Source organism: Scyliorhinus canicula, chromosome 21 (assembly GCF_902713615.1).
Source record: "Scyliorhinus canicula chromosome 21, sScyCan1.1, whole genome shotgun sequence".
In the NCBI taxonomy this organism is placed as follows: Eukaryota; Metazoa; Chordata; class Chondrichthyes; order Carcharhiniformes; family Scyliorhinidae; genus Scyliorhinus; species Scyliorhinus canicula.
In genome coordinates, this window is record NC_052166.1 from 55,061,999 (window position 1) to 55,080,584 (window position 18,586).

An 18,586-nucleotide genomic window follows, 5' to 3' on the forward strand; every position below is an offset into this window, starting at 1 on the left:
TTTCGCTGGTGAGCGGGTCTGCGCTTCAGCGATGACGTGGGTGTTGTAGCCATGTAAAATGGCCACCTGCAAAGGACCATGGGAATTGTGGTCAATTTGAGACACAGACAGGTATACAGCCTCTGTGTATTGTGCAAAGAAACCAGACTTGGCTGAAACTTGTATCCATTAAGTGTTGATCACCATTTCCCCCAGGACAACAGAGTTTGAATCAAGGAGTTACAACAGTAGCAGATTAACTGCCCCCCCCCCCCCCATTATTTGGAAAGGCCCATGTGTCTGGGACAATGATAGCTAGGACCCGCCCAGTTATTGAGGTATTCACCCCCTACTTGGATGAGGGTGATCGAGAATCCTATCGATCTATTGGACCTGGAGTAAGGACCACCCAAAAGGGTGCGAAAGAGATTTGGCTCTTTTGGGACCGGCCTGTATGCGACCACCTGCAGCAGAACAACCAAGTTCAAGGACCCGCGACCATTCCTGAATGACGAGCCCAGCTGAGATGAACCCAACAACTTCCAACAGAACCGGATAAAGGTCTCATCTCGCACAGTGCCGGTCACTCGAAGTTAAGTAAAGGTCATCGTAGTCGTTAAGTGTAGTTTAGTACAGAGCCGTGTGTGTTATTGCATAGAGATACAAGTCTTGTGTTATTAATAAACTGTGTTTTTGAGCTAACATATTGGTTGTGTGATCATTTGGTCGATATAAGAAACAGCTTGTGGTTCACCCCAAAATAAAGAAGGCAACAGTGTCGAGGTGGTGGCTGCCATTGAGAGTGATGTTGTGGACGATGGTTCCGGCTCCACAGTGCAGGGTATGGGTTCTCATATTGATGAACTGCGAGATATCCTAAAGATAATGGATGAGGGTGTGACATTATGATAAGTGTACAGAACTGTAAGGGTTAATATTATGTCCAAATCAACCATTCGAGGAGCTAAATGCAGAACCATATAAAGCATCGATCTAGGTGAGTGTTGAGAAGAAGGCTAGAAGAGACTGTAGGAAATATAGTGTGAGTGAGAGCAGATCATTGTTATTGTATTAGTGTAGCGATTAGTAGATTGTATGTTTAGTATCAACTGTTTATTATATAGGAGTAAATGTCGAATCCAATTAAGTAGTGTAAATAAATAAATAAATCTTTTGCTTTGTTTAATATAAAAGCTAGTTGTGGTCTTTGTGAACACTATGCCAACCATCCTCGGATCAGAACCACAAAGAACACCACAAAGCGGAAAAGAGAATTCTGTCAGTCTTCGGAAATCCTGCAGCATGGTCTGTTGAACATACTGGTTGATTCAGGGAGATGGGGCTGGAGAAGAAGTATCCTTGAGGCTGATCTTCCGAGGGGAGCTAAGGACGAATTGATGGTCGAATTTGGGAACTGGCTGCCATGCTTTCACAATCTCGTTTTGAAGGTTGGCCATTTTGGGTTTGATGGAGCACAGGACTTGTGGGAGGAAACCGGAGCACCCGGAGGAAACCCACGCAGACACGGGGAGAACGTGCAGATTCCGCCCAGACAGTGACCCAAGTGGGAATCGAATACAAGACCCTGGCGCTGTAAAGCAACAGTGCTAACCACTGTGCTACCATGCTGCCCATTTCACATTTACATTTGTTTCACATTCGCACAGTCCTTTGTATGAAGCCATTTTTCCTGGATTAATTTTTAAACTCTGACTGCTTGTTAAGATTGCTGAACATGTGATGGAAGACAAAAAGGCAAAAGAACTAATTAATGTTGACCTGCAGGCTATCAATGATTCAACAACATCTATTATTAAAAAGCAGGTTCTGCAAGCCATTATTTCACACTTTGACCGTGTATAAAGGTGTATGAATTGCAAACCTAATTTGATTAATTCGTCATTTACAGGAAGTGTTTTACTATGGGTCAACTCTGATTATTTGCAAACAATATCTATCATTGTGTATATCATGAGGAAAGACAAGCATATAATCCAGGAAACTAACAAAAGACTCATTTGTTGTACGTCATCTTGACTAAAAGAACTGCTTAGGGATCAGTAACGTGTTTGTTTTAACCTTGATTCTAATAGTTGTAAACCTCCTCTGGACCCTTTCCAAGGCCAGCACATCCTTCCTTAGATACAAAACTGCTCACAATATTCCAAATGGGGTCTGACCAGAGCCCAAATTTGCATTTGTAGGTATTAGAAAAAAAGGTGCAGCTTTAAGTAAATATAATTTTGTGTTTCTGAGTAAGAAAGGGTTAAAACTTCAGTTAGCACACGTTAAACAAAGGTGCCTGCATATTTTTTTTAAATTTAGGGTACCCAATTATTTTTTCCAATTAAGGGGCAATTTAGAGTGGCCAATCCACCTATCCTGCACATCTTTTTGGGTTGTGGGGGCGAAACCCACGCAGACACGGGGAGAATGTGCAAACTCCACACGGACAGTGACCCAGGGCCGGGATTCGAACCCGGGCCCTCAGCACCGTAGGCAACACTGCTAACCACTGTGCCACCGTGCTGCCCCGGTGCCTGCATATCTGTGGAGTTTGGTTTGGTTTCATTTCAAACTGTGCCTGCATTCTGATTGAAGGGTTCACGGCGTGAAAACAAACCAGACTGGGCTGTTGCTGAGCAATCTGGGCAACCCTAGGTTAGAAAGAATTTTTGGAGTTTTGTTTTAAGCTGGACCCAGAAGCAGCTGGGCAGGACCAAGGGGCTGCAAAAAGCAGACTTCCCAAAAGAACACAAGAAAGTCATGGAAACATGGATTTGGGACAAAAAGTATATCTCAGGAAGACAGTTAAGTTAAGGGAACAAAGAACAAGAAATTGAACAAAGTCTTGTTCAGGAGAAGTCAATTAAAAGGCAGCGAAAGTTCTCTTGGTTTAAGAGACAGTTCAAGAACCAGGTTTAAAGTCAGATAGGTAAAAATCCGAACATCTGAGGTTTTGTGACACCTTAACACAACCCATGAAGCAGCAGTGTTCTGTTGGTGTGGAAGTTTGAATGCCATCCAAGACAGAGGAACACTGAATGGAGAGATTGAAATCCTGGAAGTGGATCCTTGGTGAAGGCATTTGAGAGAAAGCATTGTTCTAAGATTCTAAGGTGTGTTTTTAAGTGTGGAATTAGAAACATTTGTGTGGAAGTCAGAGGTCCAGTGAGACCGTTTGGTTGAAACTTACAGTGTGATAAACGTCTGGGGGGTATTTGAAGAGAAATCCAAAAAAAATGGCTTGGCTGGTATCTGCCATTTGGTTTCAGAGTATGTTCTGTCTGACCACATTTTGCCTGTACGTTTACATGGGCTGTGGACTTACCAAGAACATTGCAGTATGATATATTTTGTAACTTGTGTTATCCTTAAAAATCGGTGTACATCTGTGAAGATATAGGTGCGCTGAAGAAATATGTTTCATTTGTTTGTTAAAAGTTAATTGGCAGTCTTGTAAAGCTTTCTATGTTTCTAAGTCTATTGAACAGGCTTCCATTCTGTGACCTGATTGTCCAGCAGTAATTTAGTGGTCACAGTGGAGTCCGGTAAGAGAGTTAAACAAAAAGGTTTATTATCAAAGTAAATATCAGCTGGGATCATAACAGTCACTACTGTGTTGCATTGGAGAAAATGATATTTGTGGCAGGTATATTAATGGTAAAACTGGTCAATTGTTTATCCTGCAGCCAGATACCCCATATAGATTACCTAAAGGTCAGAGTTTTGGGCTGCAGGGAGAAGCTTACTATTGGAAGTTATCTTTTGCATTGGAACAAAGCCTCTTCAGCAAGCTCATTGGTTAAATAAATAAAATACTAACTTTAATTGCAATGTGGACTTAGTAAAATGCAAGAAATGCAGAAAGTTTGTAACAAGAATAAACTAATACCAGACAGGGGAGCATAAGACTTAGATGCAGGAGTAGGCCATTTGGCCCTTCAAGCCTGCTCCGCCATACAATTAATGATGGCTGATAAGACTGTGGTCTCAACTCCGCTTATCTGTCTATTCCCCATAACCCTTGACTTCCTTGTCAATCCAAAATTTATCTAACTCAGCCGTGAATAAATTTGATGACCCAGACTCCATTCTCTACTGGGGAAGAGAGTTCCATAGACTAACGAGCCTCTGAGAGAAACAGAATCTCCTTATTGCCATCTCATTCTCAAACTGTGTCCCCTAGTTCCAGTCTCATTGCAATCAGATGAGCTCGTATTGATTGAGAGTACACCCCAATATTGCTATCATGCCATCCCTTTTTCTAAGTAGTAGGAAAGCTGTACTTTACAATGTTGCATGTCAAATATGACATAATTAATTTTAATGAAAACTGCAAAAAACGAATGCAATTATTAGAGAGAGAGTCTTACGTTAATACAGCACATCATCTCTCCAAGAAATCCCAAAGTTCTTCAAGGGAACACCAGTCAGTTTGTTGTGCAGCCAATTTGCACATAGCAAGATCTTTTAAAAAATAAAATACAGTGCTATCGTATCTTGAATATCTACCTTATCATATTCTAATCCAACCGCAAAGTACTGTGGTTGCTGGAAATCTGATCAACAATATTTGTTTGTGGATTAGTGTTTAATTCAACTAACATTACAACCGTATTTTAGATCTAATCTGAATTCTTACCGCCTTATTTCTTATATCCAACAGCAATGACATGATTGCATCTTCCTGGGAACCAGTCACATGTTGCAGAATTGCTCGTGTTTTAGCCCTATGGAGGTAGTACTGGGACACATGTGGATTGTTCTCAATGGCGTTGGTAAAATACGTCTCAGCCTGCTGATAGTTCCTGATTTCCAAAAGAAAACAAAGGGAAATTTAATCAGCTTGAAACAAAATCCCAGACCCAGGGGTCTTTGAACACGTTCCAACGTGTGCAGGAATATTCAACACTGTGAGGGAACAAGGAGAAATGGAACAGGTTTCTTACCTTCACGGCACAGCTCTGCAAGCAGAAATCACCCCACATCACCAGTAAGGGGCAACTTCTAGGGTGGCACTTGTGGCAGGGTTAGTGCCCGCGTTAGCCACTGACTCAAATCCCACATTGGCCGCTAAATCCCGCCAGCAGCCAAAAATGGGACTTGCACTGGCAAGATCTCAGTTTGAGATCTTCCCCCTGGTGATGCAATCAGGTTCACGCCCAGTGAGGACATGAATCTGATTTCCATTGAGTTAAATAATTTAATAGAATTAACGGGCTTGACGCTGTAGCGTCCGCCCACGGCGTATTCTCCCCACCAACCCCCCCCCCCTTGTGGCGTGATGTCATACTGGTGCAAATGCCTACTGATTTTCAAAAGTGAAAACCAGTCATGATGACCACACCAAAGGCGAGGATGTGCCTGGAGGCTCTGGGAATTGAGGGGCAAGGCTGGGCATTGCCCTCTGGCACCTGCCATGGGTCAGTGCCAAGGGGGAAGTACTAAGGGGGGGGTAACCCTCCTTGGGGGGAGGGTTCTCCTTATGTGGGATGGGGTGGGGGGGGTGGGAGCCCCAATGCGAGCGTACAGGGAGCTGGGGGTTCCCCAATGTTGGCTTTCTGGTGGTGGTGTGGGTGTGTCCTGATCTCGGGGGGGGGGGGGGGGGGAGATATCCCCTATCTCTATTTTTCACTTATCCACTCTAACTCTTGAAGTAAATGCAAGCTGTTGTGCCGTAAGCAAGAAACCATTTTTGTATTATTTTAAAAGTTAAATTGTGTACAAGTTGCTTCTCTTTAAGTCCTTTTGCTAGCCGGACTTATTAGAGAATAAGATTAAAGTGACTCTCAATTATAATCAAGTAGAGGCAATAAACGATTCTTGTTTGCATCCGAGAAGTTTTAACTCACATTTCTACTGAGTTTTAGTGTCACAAGTTCCTCACTAATTCCGCATGGTAGATCTCTTACAATGACCCAATATCTGGGGAGCCTCCCTTCCTGGTTCTATCAGGCCCTGTCCCACCAGATTGGCTGCTTTAAAAAGCTCTAATTCCATACTTAAACCCATCTGATAGGCAGCTACCATCAAATGCTGATTCCTTCTGGTGAGATCTCGTTTGTAATACATTCCTGTTTTTCACAACAAAGATACGTAGCATCCCTGAAATACCTGACTCATTAATTTGACACTAATACACTAAAGTCACAGAGAAAGTTAAATATATATTTATGTGATTCCTGAGTATTCCTGAGGTAACTGCCAACACTGGGCTGATGGATAAACATGACAAGCGGCCTGAGATTGCACCTGATTGTCACTAAAACGCTACCTGATCTCTGCATGCACAGAAGGGACATTCGTCATTTGTTGAAGGGAAAATTGCAACTACCCGTTCTGATGTTCCAAGAGTCCTTTCTCATTTTTTATTGCAGCGATACGGATCTGTATACGCCAGTCCTCGGGATCCAGCTCAAGAGCTTGCTCGTAGTCCAATAAGGCAAAATCCAGGTTACACAGCTTGAGGAAACAATCTGAGTGAAAAGCAAACCAGACGTCTCGTCAGGAAAACTAGCTGAACATGATTCAAGGACATTCACCTTGATATCCATGTGTAAGCATTCTGCTTCACGGTGATGGATACAACAGCAACTTATATCTGCATAGGGTATTTAGTGTAATGAAAAATCCAGAGGCGCCTCACAGGAGCTTCATAAAACAAAGTGTGCCACCGATATTGGGCCTGAACGTCCGGAGAGTGACACAGGCTGCCAATATGCTCCTACTTTCTCACCAGGGAATCTTTTTGGTCCTGCGCTGTACCATCTTCCAACTCAGGCTGGGCTAGAACTGGGCAGGGCAGCGTGCTCCTGAGGCCTTCAAAAGGCTATGCCCTTTTGCAGCATTGGCTGCCATAAACCCATTAAGTTCATGGGAGGTTGTGGAAGCAGATACATTAACGGCGTTCAAAAGACACCTCGACAAACACAAGGATAAGAGTGGTATAGAGGGATACGGCGCTAGGAAGTACTGAGGGTGTTGGCCAAGGGTGGTATAGTGACCGGTACAGGCTTGGCGGGCCGAAGGGCCTGGTCCTGTGCTGTATTGGTCTTTGTTCTTTGTTCAAAGGTCCAGCCATGTTTGAGCCAGGGAGAAGATAGGCTTGTCAAGTCGTTGGACAGCTAGGGAAGGGGTGAGCTGGGCAGTCTGTGGGGGAGTGGGGGGGGGGGGGTCAGTTGGGTCAGTTTGGGCTTGGGATGGGGTAGTCGGTGGTTGGGGGGAGTCCCCTTGGGTCTCAGGGGCTAGGGGGGAGCCCCTGGGAGAGGTCGGTTGTGGGTCTGTAAAATAGTTATCCAGAAGCTAGGCGTGGTTTTAATTCCTCTAACTTTTCCTGGGTAACTACTGAAAACACAATCGGAAACACCCAAAGTTTCGATTGAAAACGCATTTTTGCATGGTGTCCAGTGCCGGGCAAATTACCCATTGCAAGTTTGCACCACTCCGGTGACTATAGCTCTGCCTTCAACACCATAATCCCAGCCAAGCTCATATCAAAACTCCAAAACCTAGGATTTGGCTCCTCACTCTGCAACTGGATCCTCGACTTTCTGACCCACAGACCAAAATTAGTAAGAATGAACAACAACACCTCCTCCACAATAGTCCTAAATACCGGTGCCTCGCAAGGCTGCGTACTTAGCCCCCTACTCTACTTCCTGTACACACACGAACTGTGTGGCAAAATTTGGTTCCAACTCCATCTACAAGTTTGCTGACGATACGACCATAGTGGGCCAGATCTCGAATAACGACGAGTCATACTACAGGAGGGAGATAGAGAACCTAGTGGAGTGGTGCAGCGACAATAATCTCTCCCTTAATGCCAGCAAAACTAAAGAGCTGGTCATTGACTTCAGGCAGCAAAGTACTGTACACACCCCTGTCGGCATCAAAGGGGCCAAGGTGGAGATGGTTAGAAGTTTCAAATTCCTTGGGGAGCACATCACCAAAAATCTGTCCTGGTCCGCCAATGTCGACGCTACCACCAAAAAAGTACAACAGCGCCTATACTTCCTCAGGAAACTAAGGAAATTCAGGATGTCCACATTAACTCTTACCAACTTTTACAGATGCACCACAGAAAGCATCCTATCTGGCTGCATCACAGCCTGGGATGGCAACTGCTCGGCCCAGGACCGCAAGACACTTCAGAGCCCAGTCCATCACACGAACCAGCCTCCCATCCATTGACTCCATCTACACCACCCACTGCCTGGGGAAAGCGGGCACCATAATCAAAGACTGGCTACCTGGCTTACTCACTTTTCTAACTTCTTCCATCGGGCAGGAGATACAGAAGTCTGAGAACACGCACGAACTGACTCAAAAACAGCTTCTTCCCCACTGTTACCAGACTCCTCAACGACCCTCTTATGGACTGACCTCATTAACACTACACCCCTGTATGCTTCATCCGATGCCGGTGCTTTCGTAGTTACATTGTGTACCTTATGTTGCCCTATTATGTATTTTCTTTTCTGAATTTCTTTTATTTCCTTTTCTTTTCATGTACTTAATGATTTGTTGAGCTGCTCGCAGAAAAATAGTTTTCACCGTACCTTCTTACCTGGGAAAACCGGGGGAGTGCTGGGTGAGGGGGTTCCAATGGTGCAGTATTTATAATTGGGAATTCACAAGAGACCATAATTAGAGGGACACAGACACTTCAGAGGGGATTTCGGAAATAGGGAGGGCAAGGCCATGGAGGAATTTGAAAACAACGATAAGGATGTTAAAGTCAAGATAAAAAAATTATAAGTTTGAATTTACTATGTTATTTTTATTTATGGATATACCATTCATCTGGCAGTGCAATATGTTTTGATTAATTTTGTAATGAATTGGAAGAAAACACTGAATCAACTCTGAACTTATGAAGTTATTCGTGGATTCAGAGAAACACATATTTAGAGGGATAATGTCAGGCAGTGTAATCTTATTGTGCAATTTAAGGTTACCAGAGACTTACGACCAGCAGTTGCTACGGACTAATAACAGGGTGATTTATACGTCACATTGTTTGCAGTGGCATTATTCTCAAAGGAATGTGTTTGTGGTTGCCACGGGGAAATTGTAGCAGGCTCTTCATTCGTTTTTGTCCCCATGAGCCAATCACAGTGTTTAAAATATTGTCACTCAAAAATGTCACATGACCACTTTTGTCCATTCAGCTGGAAAGTGACTTTGAACAGTCAGTTTGAATCATGAAATTTTGAAATGCAGGATGAGGCTGTTCAGCCAATCACATTTGTGCTAACACGCTGTTATAACCTGCCTGCTTACCATTGGCTGGGGACTAATGACAATCCCACAATCCTGTGGGAGTATGAGCTTCCCCAATGAGGGGGGCGGAGAAATCATTAGCAGACTCCCTGCATAAATAAAGCTGGCCAGTTTGGAACCAGCAGGGAGAGAGAGGATAGATTGTAAATAAATGTTATTTCTTTGTATCCTGAAGACTCGTGCGGGATTCATCGTGGCCTTCACAAAACTGGCAACGAGGGTTAAAGTGATCCCTGGATTTTTGTTGGACACAGGTTGGAAGTTGTTTTCTATTACACCATGCCTCTGTATGGCCGTTTGGATATTTTTGATGCTGTGCTGGAAAGCTGGAACCAGTACGCACAACGGATGCGTTACTATTTCCGGGCAAACAATATCACCGAAAACGAGCGCCAGGTGGTCATATTGCTCACCGCCTGCGACACGCATACGTTTGGGGTGATTAGGAGCCTTACGTACCCAGCTGCGCTGGACACCAAAACGTTTGATGATCTTGTGAACTTAGTGGGGCAACATTTTAATCCAACCCCATCCACGATAGTCCAACGTTACCGGTTTAGTACTGCTGAGAGGACCCCAGGAGAATCCCTTGCCGACTTTCTATCCAGGCTACGCAGGATTGCGGAGTACTGTGACTTTGGTGAGACCTTATCAGAAATGTTACGCGACCGTTTGGTTTGCGGTATTAACAATGCGGCCACCCAGAGAAAGTTGTTAGCCGAGCCAACATTGACTTTTCAGCAGGCCATTCAAATAGTATTGTCCCGAGAGAGCGCAGAACGAGGAGTGCAGGAGCTACTGGAAATGGAGGTGCATGCCTTGGGGCGCAACCCCTTCTGTCCGAAAGCGTCCCCCTGCACCCCTGCGGTACCTTGGGCGAGGCGACGCCCGGATCGACGCCAATGGCCGTCAGACATTCCTCCCCAAAGGGAGCCCTCTCCAGAACCAATGGATGAGGAGCCATGTCCGTGTCAGACTTGTAGGCGCTGACCCCATCACGGACGCCAGTTTTGGGGGCGAAACTGGGGCCAGCCCAGGGGCCGTACCTTTCATTTGCGGCGACTACTCCCGAGGGCGTAGAGACGGAGGATGACTGCCTGCAGCTGCATTGTGTGGCAGCTCCCCGTGTGGCCCCCATTAAAGTGACAGTACGGGTCAAAGGTCACCCGCTTGAGATGGAGTTGGACACTGGCGCAGCGGTCTCCGTGATCGCCCAGAGGACATTCGACTGCATCAAGCAGGGTATACAGACCCTTACATTAACCGACACACAGGCCAGGTTGGCCATCTACACGGACGAACCATTGGACACTGCAGGAACTACGATGACCCCTGTTGTTTATGGACGCCAGGAGGGGCGTTTCCCACTTATCGTGGTGTGCGGCCATGGGCCCAGCCTGTTGGGTCAGGACTGGTTGCGACATTTCTGGTTGCAGTGGCAGCACATCCTCCAAACAGTTTCTGGAGGGTTGACTGTGGTGCTAGGATGATACCCAGATGTATTCCAGCCCGGTTTGGGGAAAATAAAAGGGGCTGTAGCCCGTATCCAAGTCGAACCAGGAGCCACGCCGCGCTATTTCCGGGCGCGCCCGGTGCCTTACGCCTTGCTCGAGAAGGTAGAAGGGGAGCTCACGCGTTTGGAGACTTTGGGTATCATCAGGCCCGTCTGTTTCGCTGACTGGGCAGCACCAATTGTACCTGTAATGAAGCCAGATGACACAGTTCGCTCGTGCGGCGACTATAAACTTACAGTGAATACGGCTTCCCGACTCGACCGATACCCAATGCCTCGCATAGAGGATCTCTACGCGAAGCTTGCAGGCGGACTCTCGTTCACAAAATTAGATATGAGTCACGCCTACCTGCAGTTGGAGCTGAACCCTGCCTCCCGGCCATATGTAACGATTAATACACACCATGGCCTGTATGAATACGCGTTTGCCCTTTGGAGTATCCTCTGCCTGCGCTATTTTTCAACGCATTATGGAGGGCATTTTGAGAGGTTTACTGCGTGTTGCTGTCTACTTGGATGACGTTTTGATCACAGGGATGTCGGAGCAGGAACATCAGGAAAAATTTGGAGGCTGGCCTTCAACGCTTTTCGGAGGCTGGAGTTCGTTTACGTCGCACAAAGTGCGTTTTTCAGGCGAAGGAAGTAGTCTACCTGGGTTATCGGGTGGACCGCGAAGCTTTGCACCCCGTCACAGAGAAGGTGCGCGCGATTCAACAGGCCCCCGCCCCGACTGACACTTCGCATCTTCGTTCGTTTCTCGGCCTCGTAAACTATTACGGAAAGTTCCTCCCCAATCTGGCAACGACGCAGTTGCCACCTTCTGCTAAAGAAGAATCACACCTGGGTTTGGGGTCAGCCGCAAGAAACCGCTTTCCGGTGGGTAAAACAACAATTGTCGTCGTCTGGGTTACTAACCCACTATGATCCTGGAAAGCCTTTGCTCGTCACATGTGATGCATCCCCGTATGGTATGGTATTGGGGCTGTCCTGTCCCACAAGATGGAGAACGGGGCCGAGCGGCCGATAGCTTTTGCCTCCCACACACTGACTGCAGCGGGAAAAAAAGTACGCGCAGATGGAGAAGGAGGGCCTGGCAGTGGTCTTTGCAGTGAAACATTTCCATCAGTACGTATATGGTGGCCACTTCACTATCGTGACTGATCATAAGCCTCTGCTGGGACTTTTCAGAGAGGATAAGCCAATACCGCCCATTGCTTCTGCACAGATCCAGCGCTGGGCTTTGTTGCTCGCTGCATATGAGTATTCTCTGGAGCACAAGCCAGGAACCCAGATAGGGAATCCCGACGCACTGAGCCGATTGCCTCTATCGACCGGCCCCATGTCGACCCCCACGACCGGTGAGGTGGTTGCAACCCTAAATTTTATGGACACCTTGCCTGTCACGGCATCACAGATCCGTGAGTGGACCCAAACGGAGCCAGTCCTGTCAAAGATTCGGCACATAGTCCTGTATGGTGGGCAGCATAGACAGCTCCCAGGCGAGTTGCGGGCGTTTTCCTCCAAGCTGTCCGAATTCAGCGTGGAAGGCGGCATCCTCTTGTGGGGGACGCGTGTGATTGTCCCGGAAAAAGGACAGGAGCTGATGCTAAGAGACTTGCACAATGGACATCCAGGTGTGACCAAAATGAAAATGTTGGCCCGGAGTTATGTCTGGTGGCCCAGACCTCAACACCGACATTGAGAAGGTGGCCCAAAACTGCTCCATTTGCCAGGAGCATCAGAAGCTTCCGCCGGCCGCGCCCCTACATCACTGGGAATGGCCAGGGCGGCCTTGGGCGCGCTTGCATGCGGATTTCGCCGGCCCTTTTCAAGGATCCATTTTCCTGCTATTAATCGACACCCATTCTAAATGGCTAGAGGTGCATAAGATGGGAGGCACAATATCCTGCGCGACAATCGAGAAGATGCGTTTGTCTTTCAGTACGCATGGCCTCCCCGAGGTGCTGGTCACGGACAACGGCACTCCGTTCACAAGTGAGGAGTTTGTGAGGTTCATGAAGATGAACGGCGTACGCCACATCCGCACTGCCCCTTACCACCCGGCTTTAAGTGGGTTGGCGGAGCGCGCAGTGCAGACATTCAAACGAGGCCTCAAGAAGCAGTCTTCCGGGTCGATGGACACGAGACTGGCTCGTTTTTTGTTTTCCTATAGGACCACCCCCCATGCGGTGACTGGGGTAGTTCCCGCAGAACTCCTAATGGGCCGGAGACTTCGCACCCGCCTTAGCATGGTTTTCCCGGACATTGGCGCAAAAGTACGCTGCACACAAGAACGGCAGGGACATGGTTTTTCCCGGCATCGGCCGATTCGGCAGTTTACGCCCAGTGACCCAGTGTTCATTCGGAATTTTGCTGGTGGTGCCCAGTGGGTCCCTAGCGTAATCTTTTGCCAAACGGGCCCTATCTCTTACCAGGTGCAAGCCCAGGGTCGTCTTCAGTGCAACCATGTAGACCATGTTCGGTCCAGAAAACTATCACTTCCAAAGATTCCCCGCCCCAGGAGCTCATTTCTGCAGCCACAGAGACCAGACACAATGGAAAGTATTCCTCACAATCTTCCTCTGGTGCCTCACTCAAAGCCTGCGCAGGTCGTGACAGAACTGCGTGGAGATAAAGACGCCGAGATGACGGAGGCAGCAAACTCTGACTCCGAGATGGAGACACAAGACACCTCAGAGGGGGAATCCTCGGGCCCACGGGTCGTGGATGGACAATCGATGCGCCGTTCCATCCCGTTACACGCCGCCCGATCCAGCGCCTTGTGCAAATGGTGTCCGGCCTGCGGCAAAACGAGTCCGCCGCCCTCCTTCGCCAGGGTCTTCGGTGGATTCCTTGGACTTTGGAGGGGAAGGGATGTTAGGATCTGCCTGCTTACCACTGGCTGAGGACTAATGACAATCCCACAATCCTGTGGGAGTATGAGCTTCCCCAATGAGGGGGGCGGAGAAATCATTAGCAGATTCCCTGCATAAATAAATCTGGCCAGTTTGGAACCAGCAGGGAGAGAGGAGTGAGCAGCAAGGGAAGTTGCTGCTGTTGTGTGTATATATGTGATTGTAAATAAGTTTTATTTCTTTGTATCCTGAAGACTCATTCTGGATTCTTCGTGGCCGTCACAAAACACGCCTAAGGAACATTCCACTTAATTAAAACGAAATATGCTGGGAGAACCCAGCACGTCAGGCAGCATCTGTGGAGAGAAGCAGAGCTAACGGCTGGGTCCCCCCAGTGGAGAATCGGAGTGGTCTCACTCCTTAACCATGCAGATTTATGCAAGGGGGCAAGTTCGCTGGATTCTATCGGAATTCCGGTATCGGACTGCCATTCTGAGTGGGCGGCCGATCACAAAGTCTGTCAGCAGGCCCCCTCTACCCCTCACACCGCAAATCCTGACCCTCCCCCACTGACAAGGAAGGACATCCTCCCTCACCCAACGTGAATAATGGGTCAAACCCCCCCCTCCATGAGGGTGACCTGACCCCAGAAGCCCCTCATCAGCCATCCCATCAGTATCCACCCACATCAGTATCCACCCCCATCAGTCCCCAGTCCCCACCCCATCAGTCCCCACCCCCATCAGTCCTCACTCACATCAGTCCTCACTCACATCAGTCCCCACCCCCATCAGTCCTCACTCACATCAGTCCTCACTCACATCAGTCCCCACCCCCATCAGTCCCCACCCCCATCAGTCCTCACTCACATCAGTCCCCACCCCCATCAGTCCCCACCCCCATCAGTCCCCACCCCCATCAGTCCCCACCCCATCAGTCCCCGCCACCCATCAGTCCCCGCCACCATCAGTCCCCACTCCCATCTGTCCCCACCCCATCAGTCCCCACCACCATCAGTCCCCACCCCCATCAGTCCTCACTCACATCAGTCCCCACCCCCATCAGTCCCCACCACCATCAGTCCCCACTCCCATCAGTCCCCAGTCCCCACCCCCATCAGTCCCCACCCCCATCAGTCCCCACCCCCATCAGTCCCCACCCCCATCAGTCCCCACCCCCATCAGTCACCACCCCCATCAGTTCCCACCCCCATCAGTCCCCACCCCCATCAGTCCCCACTCCCATCAGTCCCCACCCCCATCAGTCCTCACTCACATCAGTCTCCACCCCCATCAGTCTCCACCCCCATCAGTCCCCACCCCCATCAGTCCCCACCCCCATCAGTCCCCACTCCCATCAGTCCCCACCCCCATCAGTCCCCACCCCCATCAGTCCCCACCACCATCAGTCCCCACCACCATCAGTCCCCACCACCATCAGTCCCCACCACCATCAGTCCCCACCACCATCAGTCCCCACCACCATCAGTCCCCACCACCATCAGTCCCCACCACCATCAGTCCCCACCACCATCAGTCCCCACCCCCATCAGTCCCCACCCCCATCAGTCCCCACCACCATCAGTCCCGAGCCCCATCAGTCCCCACCCCCATCAGTCCTCACTCACATCAGTCCCCAGCCACATCAGTCCCCAGCCACATCAGTCCCCACCCCCATCTGTCCCCACCCCCATCAGTCCCCACCCCATCAGTCCCCACCCCCATCAGTCCCCACCCCCATCAGTCCCCACCCCCATCAGTCCCCACCCCCATCAGTCCCCACCCCCATCAGTCCCCACCCCCATCAGTCCCCACCCCCATCAGTCCCCACCCCCATCAGTCCCCACCCCCATCAGTCCCCACCCCCATCAGTCCCCACCCCCATCAGTCCCCACCCCCATCAGTCCCCACCACCATCAGTCCCCACCACCATCAGTCCCCAGCCACCATCAGTCCCCACCCCCATCAGTCCCCACCCCCATCAGTCCCCACCCCCATCAGTCCCCACCCCCATCAGTCCCCACCCCCATCAGTCCCCACCACCATCAGTCCCCAGCCACCATCAGTCCCCAGCCACCATCAGTCCCCAGCCACCATCAGTCCCCAGCCACATCAGTCCCCAGCCACATCAGTCCTCACCCATCAGTCCCCACTCCCATCAGTCCCCACACCCATCAGTCCCCACCCCATCAGTCCCCACCCCCATCAGTCCCCACCCCCATCAGTCCCCAGCCACATCAGTCCTCACCCATCAGTCCCCACTCCCATCAGTCCCCACTCCCATCAGTCCCCACTCCCATCAGTCCCCACACCCATCAGTCCCCACCCCTATCAGTCCCCACCACCATCAGTCCGCACCCCCATCAGTCCCCACCACCATCAGTCCCCACTCCCATCAGTCCCCACCCCCATCAGTCCCCACCCCCATCAGTCCCCACCCCCATCAGTCCCCAGCCACATCAGTCCCCAGCCACATCAGTCCTCACCCATCAGTCCCCACTCCCATCCCATCAGTCCTCACATCCATCAGTCCCCACACACATCAGTCCCCACTCCCATCAGTCCCCACTCCCATCAGCCCCCACTCCCATCAGCCCCCACTCCCATCAGTCCCCACCACCATCAGTCCCCACCACCATCAGTCCCCACCACCATCAGTCCCCACCCCCATCAGTCCCCACCCCCATCAGTCCCCACCCCCATCAGTCCCCACCCCCATCAGTCCCCACCCCCATCAGTCCCCACTCCCATCAGTCCCCACCCCCATCAGTCCCCACCCCCATCAGTCCCCACCACCATCAGTCCCCACCCCCATCAGTCCCCACTCCCATCAGCCCCCAGCCACATCAGCCCCCAGCCACATCAGTCCCCAGCCACATCAGTCCCCAGCCACATCAGTCCCCACCCATATCAGTCCCCACTCCCATCAGTCCCCACTCCCATCAGTCCCCACTCCCATCAGTCCCCACTCCCATCAGTCCCCACCCATATCAGTCCCCACTCCCATCAGTCCCCACTCCCATCAGTCCCCACCCATATCAGTCCCCACTCCCATCAGTCCCCACTCCCATCAGTCCCCACTCCCATCAGTCCCCACTCCCATCAGCCCCCACTCCCATCAGCCCCCACTCCCTGATATTGCCAATGGTGCGCTGTCCCTCGCACCATGGTACCTACACCCTGGCAATGAAATCTAAGTCTAGCACAGTTGACCCCAAGGGGGAGTCAAAGGAGTCAGCACACTGATAATGTGCCCCTTTTCCGCTGGCAGGCTGTAGAGGAGGGGATCCCCCCAGTGTGCTGGGGGTTGGGTGGGTGAGGGCTGTTGGTGATCGGGTGACCCCAGAAACTGGACCCCCTTCCTCCAGAAATGGGTGTCCTCTGTCTGTTCTGTGCCTTCCAGCCCTTGGCATGGTGATCTGAGTGAGCCCTCTGCTGAATTTCATCCTCCCGGTCACCTCCTGGTCAGTGTTTTTAAATTCTGACGTGGCCTCCACAGACTTAACTGCCCTGCCAGACAGCTGATAAGCAGTCCAGACAGTCCAGTGCAGAAACAAAGCAGAAACATCTTCCCTTTCATAACATCTGATCCCTCAGATAAAAGTTTTTAAAACAGCAGCTGTTACAGAGGTTTCTTTAAAAGCCCACAACACTTGGAATGGCTCGAAACTCCCTGACACCCTTTGAAATGCAAAACCTCCATTCAACTTCACAGAGCAAAACCTTTCGCTAGCCTGTGATTGACGGTTTAATGGTTCAGATTAACCAATGGATCTCAATTAACCAATGGATAAAAGGTCGATCAATAAGGCACCGACCAGAATGAGAACCCGGTAGGGATCTACCAGGTAGTGAACATATCGTTCGTGTGAATAAAGCTGTGTTTAAGGGCAGCACGGTAGTATGGTGGTTAGCATAAATGCTTCACAGCTCCAGGGTCCCAGGTTCGGTTCCCGGCTTGGGTCACTGTCTGTGCGGAGTCTGCACGTCCTCCCCGTGTGTGCGTGGGTTTCCTCCGGGTGCTCCGGTTTCCTCCCACAGTCCAAAGATGTGCGGGTTAGGTGGATTGGCCATGCTAAATTGCCCGTAGTGTCTTAAAAAGTAAGGTTAAGGGGGGGGTTGTTGGGTTACGGGCATAGGGTGGATACGTGGGTTTGAGTAGGGTGATCATTGCTCGGCACAACATCGAGGGCCGAAGGGCCTGTTCTGTGCTGTACTGTTCTATGTTCTATGTTCATATTTTACTCCCCGTGACCTTGTTAAAGACCCCCCAGTTCTAGATTCTCCCACAAGACAAAACATCCTCTTCACATCCACCCTGTCAATAGCCTCCAGGATCTTAAGGTTTTACCATTTAGTTTACATTTATTTTCTCTCCTCATTCCTTTCCCTTCTCCCAATGTCAGCTTCCTCCTGACATTGTTACTAGTCCGCCTGAGAGAGAGAGTGAAAGAGATGAGAGGGGATAAGGGCAAGGAGCAAAAAGTGATCTTGGTGAGGATGAGGGGAGAAAATGACATTTTTTTACAGAATGGTATTCGGTTTCTGACATTTCCAGCAACCAAATGGAAATTGCAAGAAAACGACAAATCAGGGTTTGCTCCTCAATTTACCTCTGTCTCTTGATTGGACAGTTTAGTATATTCTGAAGCAGTTAATGGAAGCTCTGCAGAGACATCCCTGCGCAACATACTGCATAGTAGCACTTAGTGGTTAACACTGTTGATTCCCGACTTGGGCCACTGTCTGTGTGGAGTCTGCACGTTCTCCCCGTGTCTGCGTGGGTTTCCTCCGGGTGCTCCGGTTTCCTCCTCAAGTCCCTAAAGACGTGCTGTCAGGTAATTTGGACATTCTGAATTCTCCCTCTGTGTACCAGAACAGGCGCCGGAATATGGCGACTAGGGGCTTTTCACAGTAACTTCATTGCAGTGCTAATGTCAGCCTACTTGTGA

General features: G+C 49.8%; 1 protein-coding gene across 5 annotated transcripts in view; it reads right to left on the reverse strand.

The window, feature by feature from the left end:
* Positions 1-18,586, reverse strand: part of LOC119955738 (myosin-2 heavy chain-like) — a 66,063-nt gene that overhangs the window by 11,548 nt on the left and 35,929 nt on the right. For all 5 annotated transcript variants that reach the window (XR_005458523.1, XM_038782248.1, XM_038782245.1 and 2 more), the window contains exons 10-11: positions 6,317-6,458; positions 4,625-4,790 (exon numbers count right to left, since the gene is read on the reverse strand). Coding sequence is in view for 4 of the 5 variants with exons in the window: in XM_038782248.1 (XP_038638176.1) it covers positions 4,625-4,790; positions 6,317-6,458 (308 nt within the window). In the remaining variant the exon portion in view is untranslated. The remainder of the gene's footprint in view (positions 1-4,624; positions 4,791-6,316; positions 6,459-18,586) is intronic.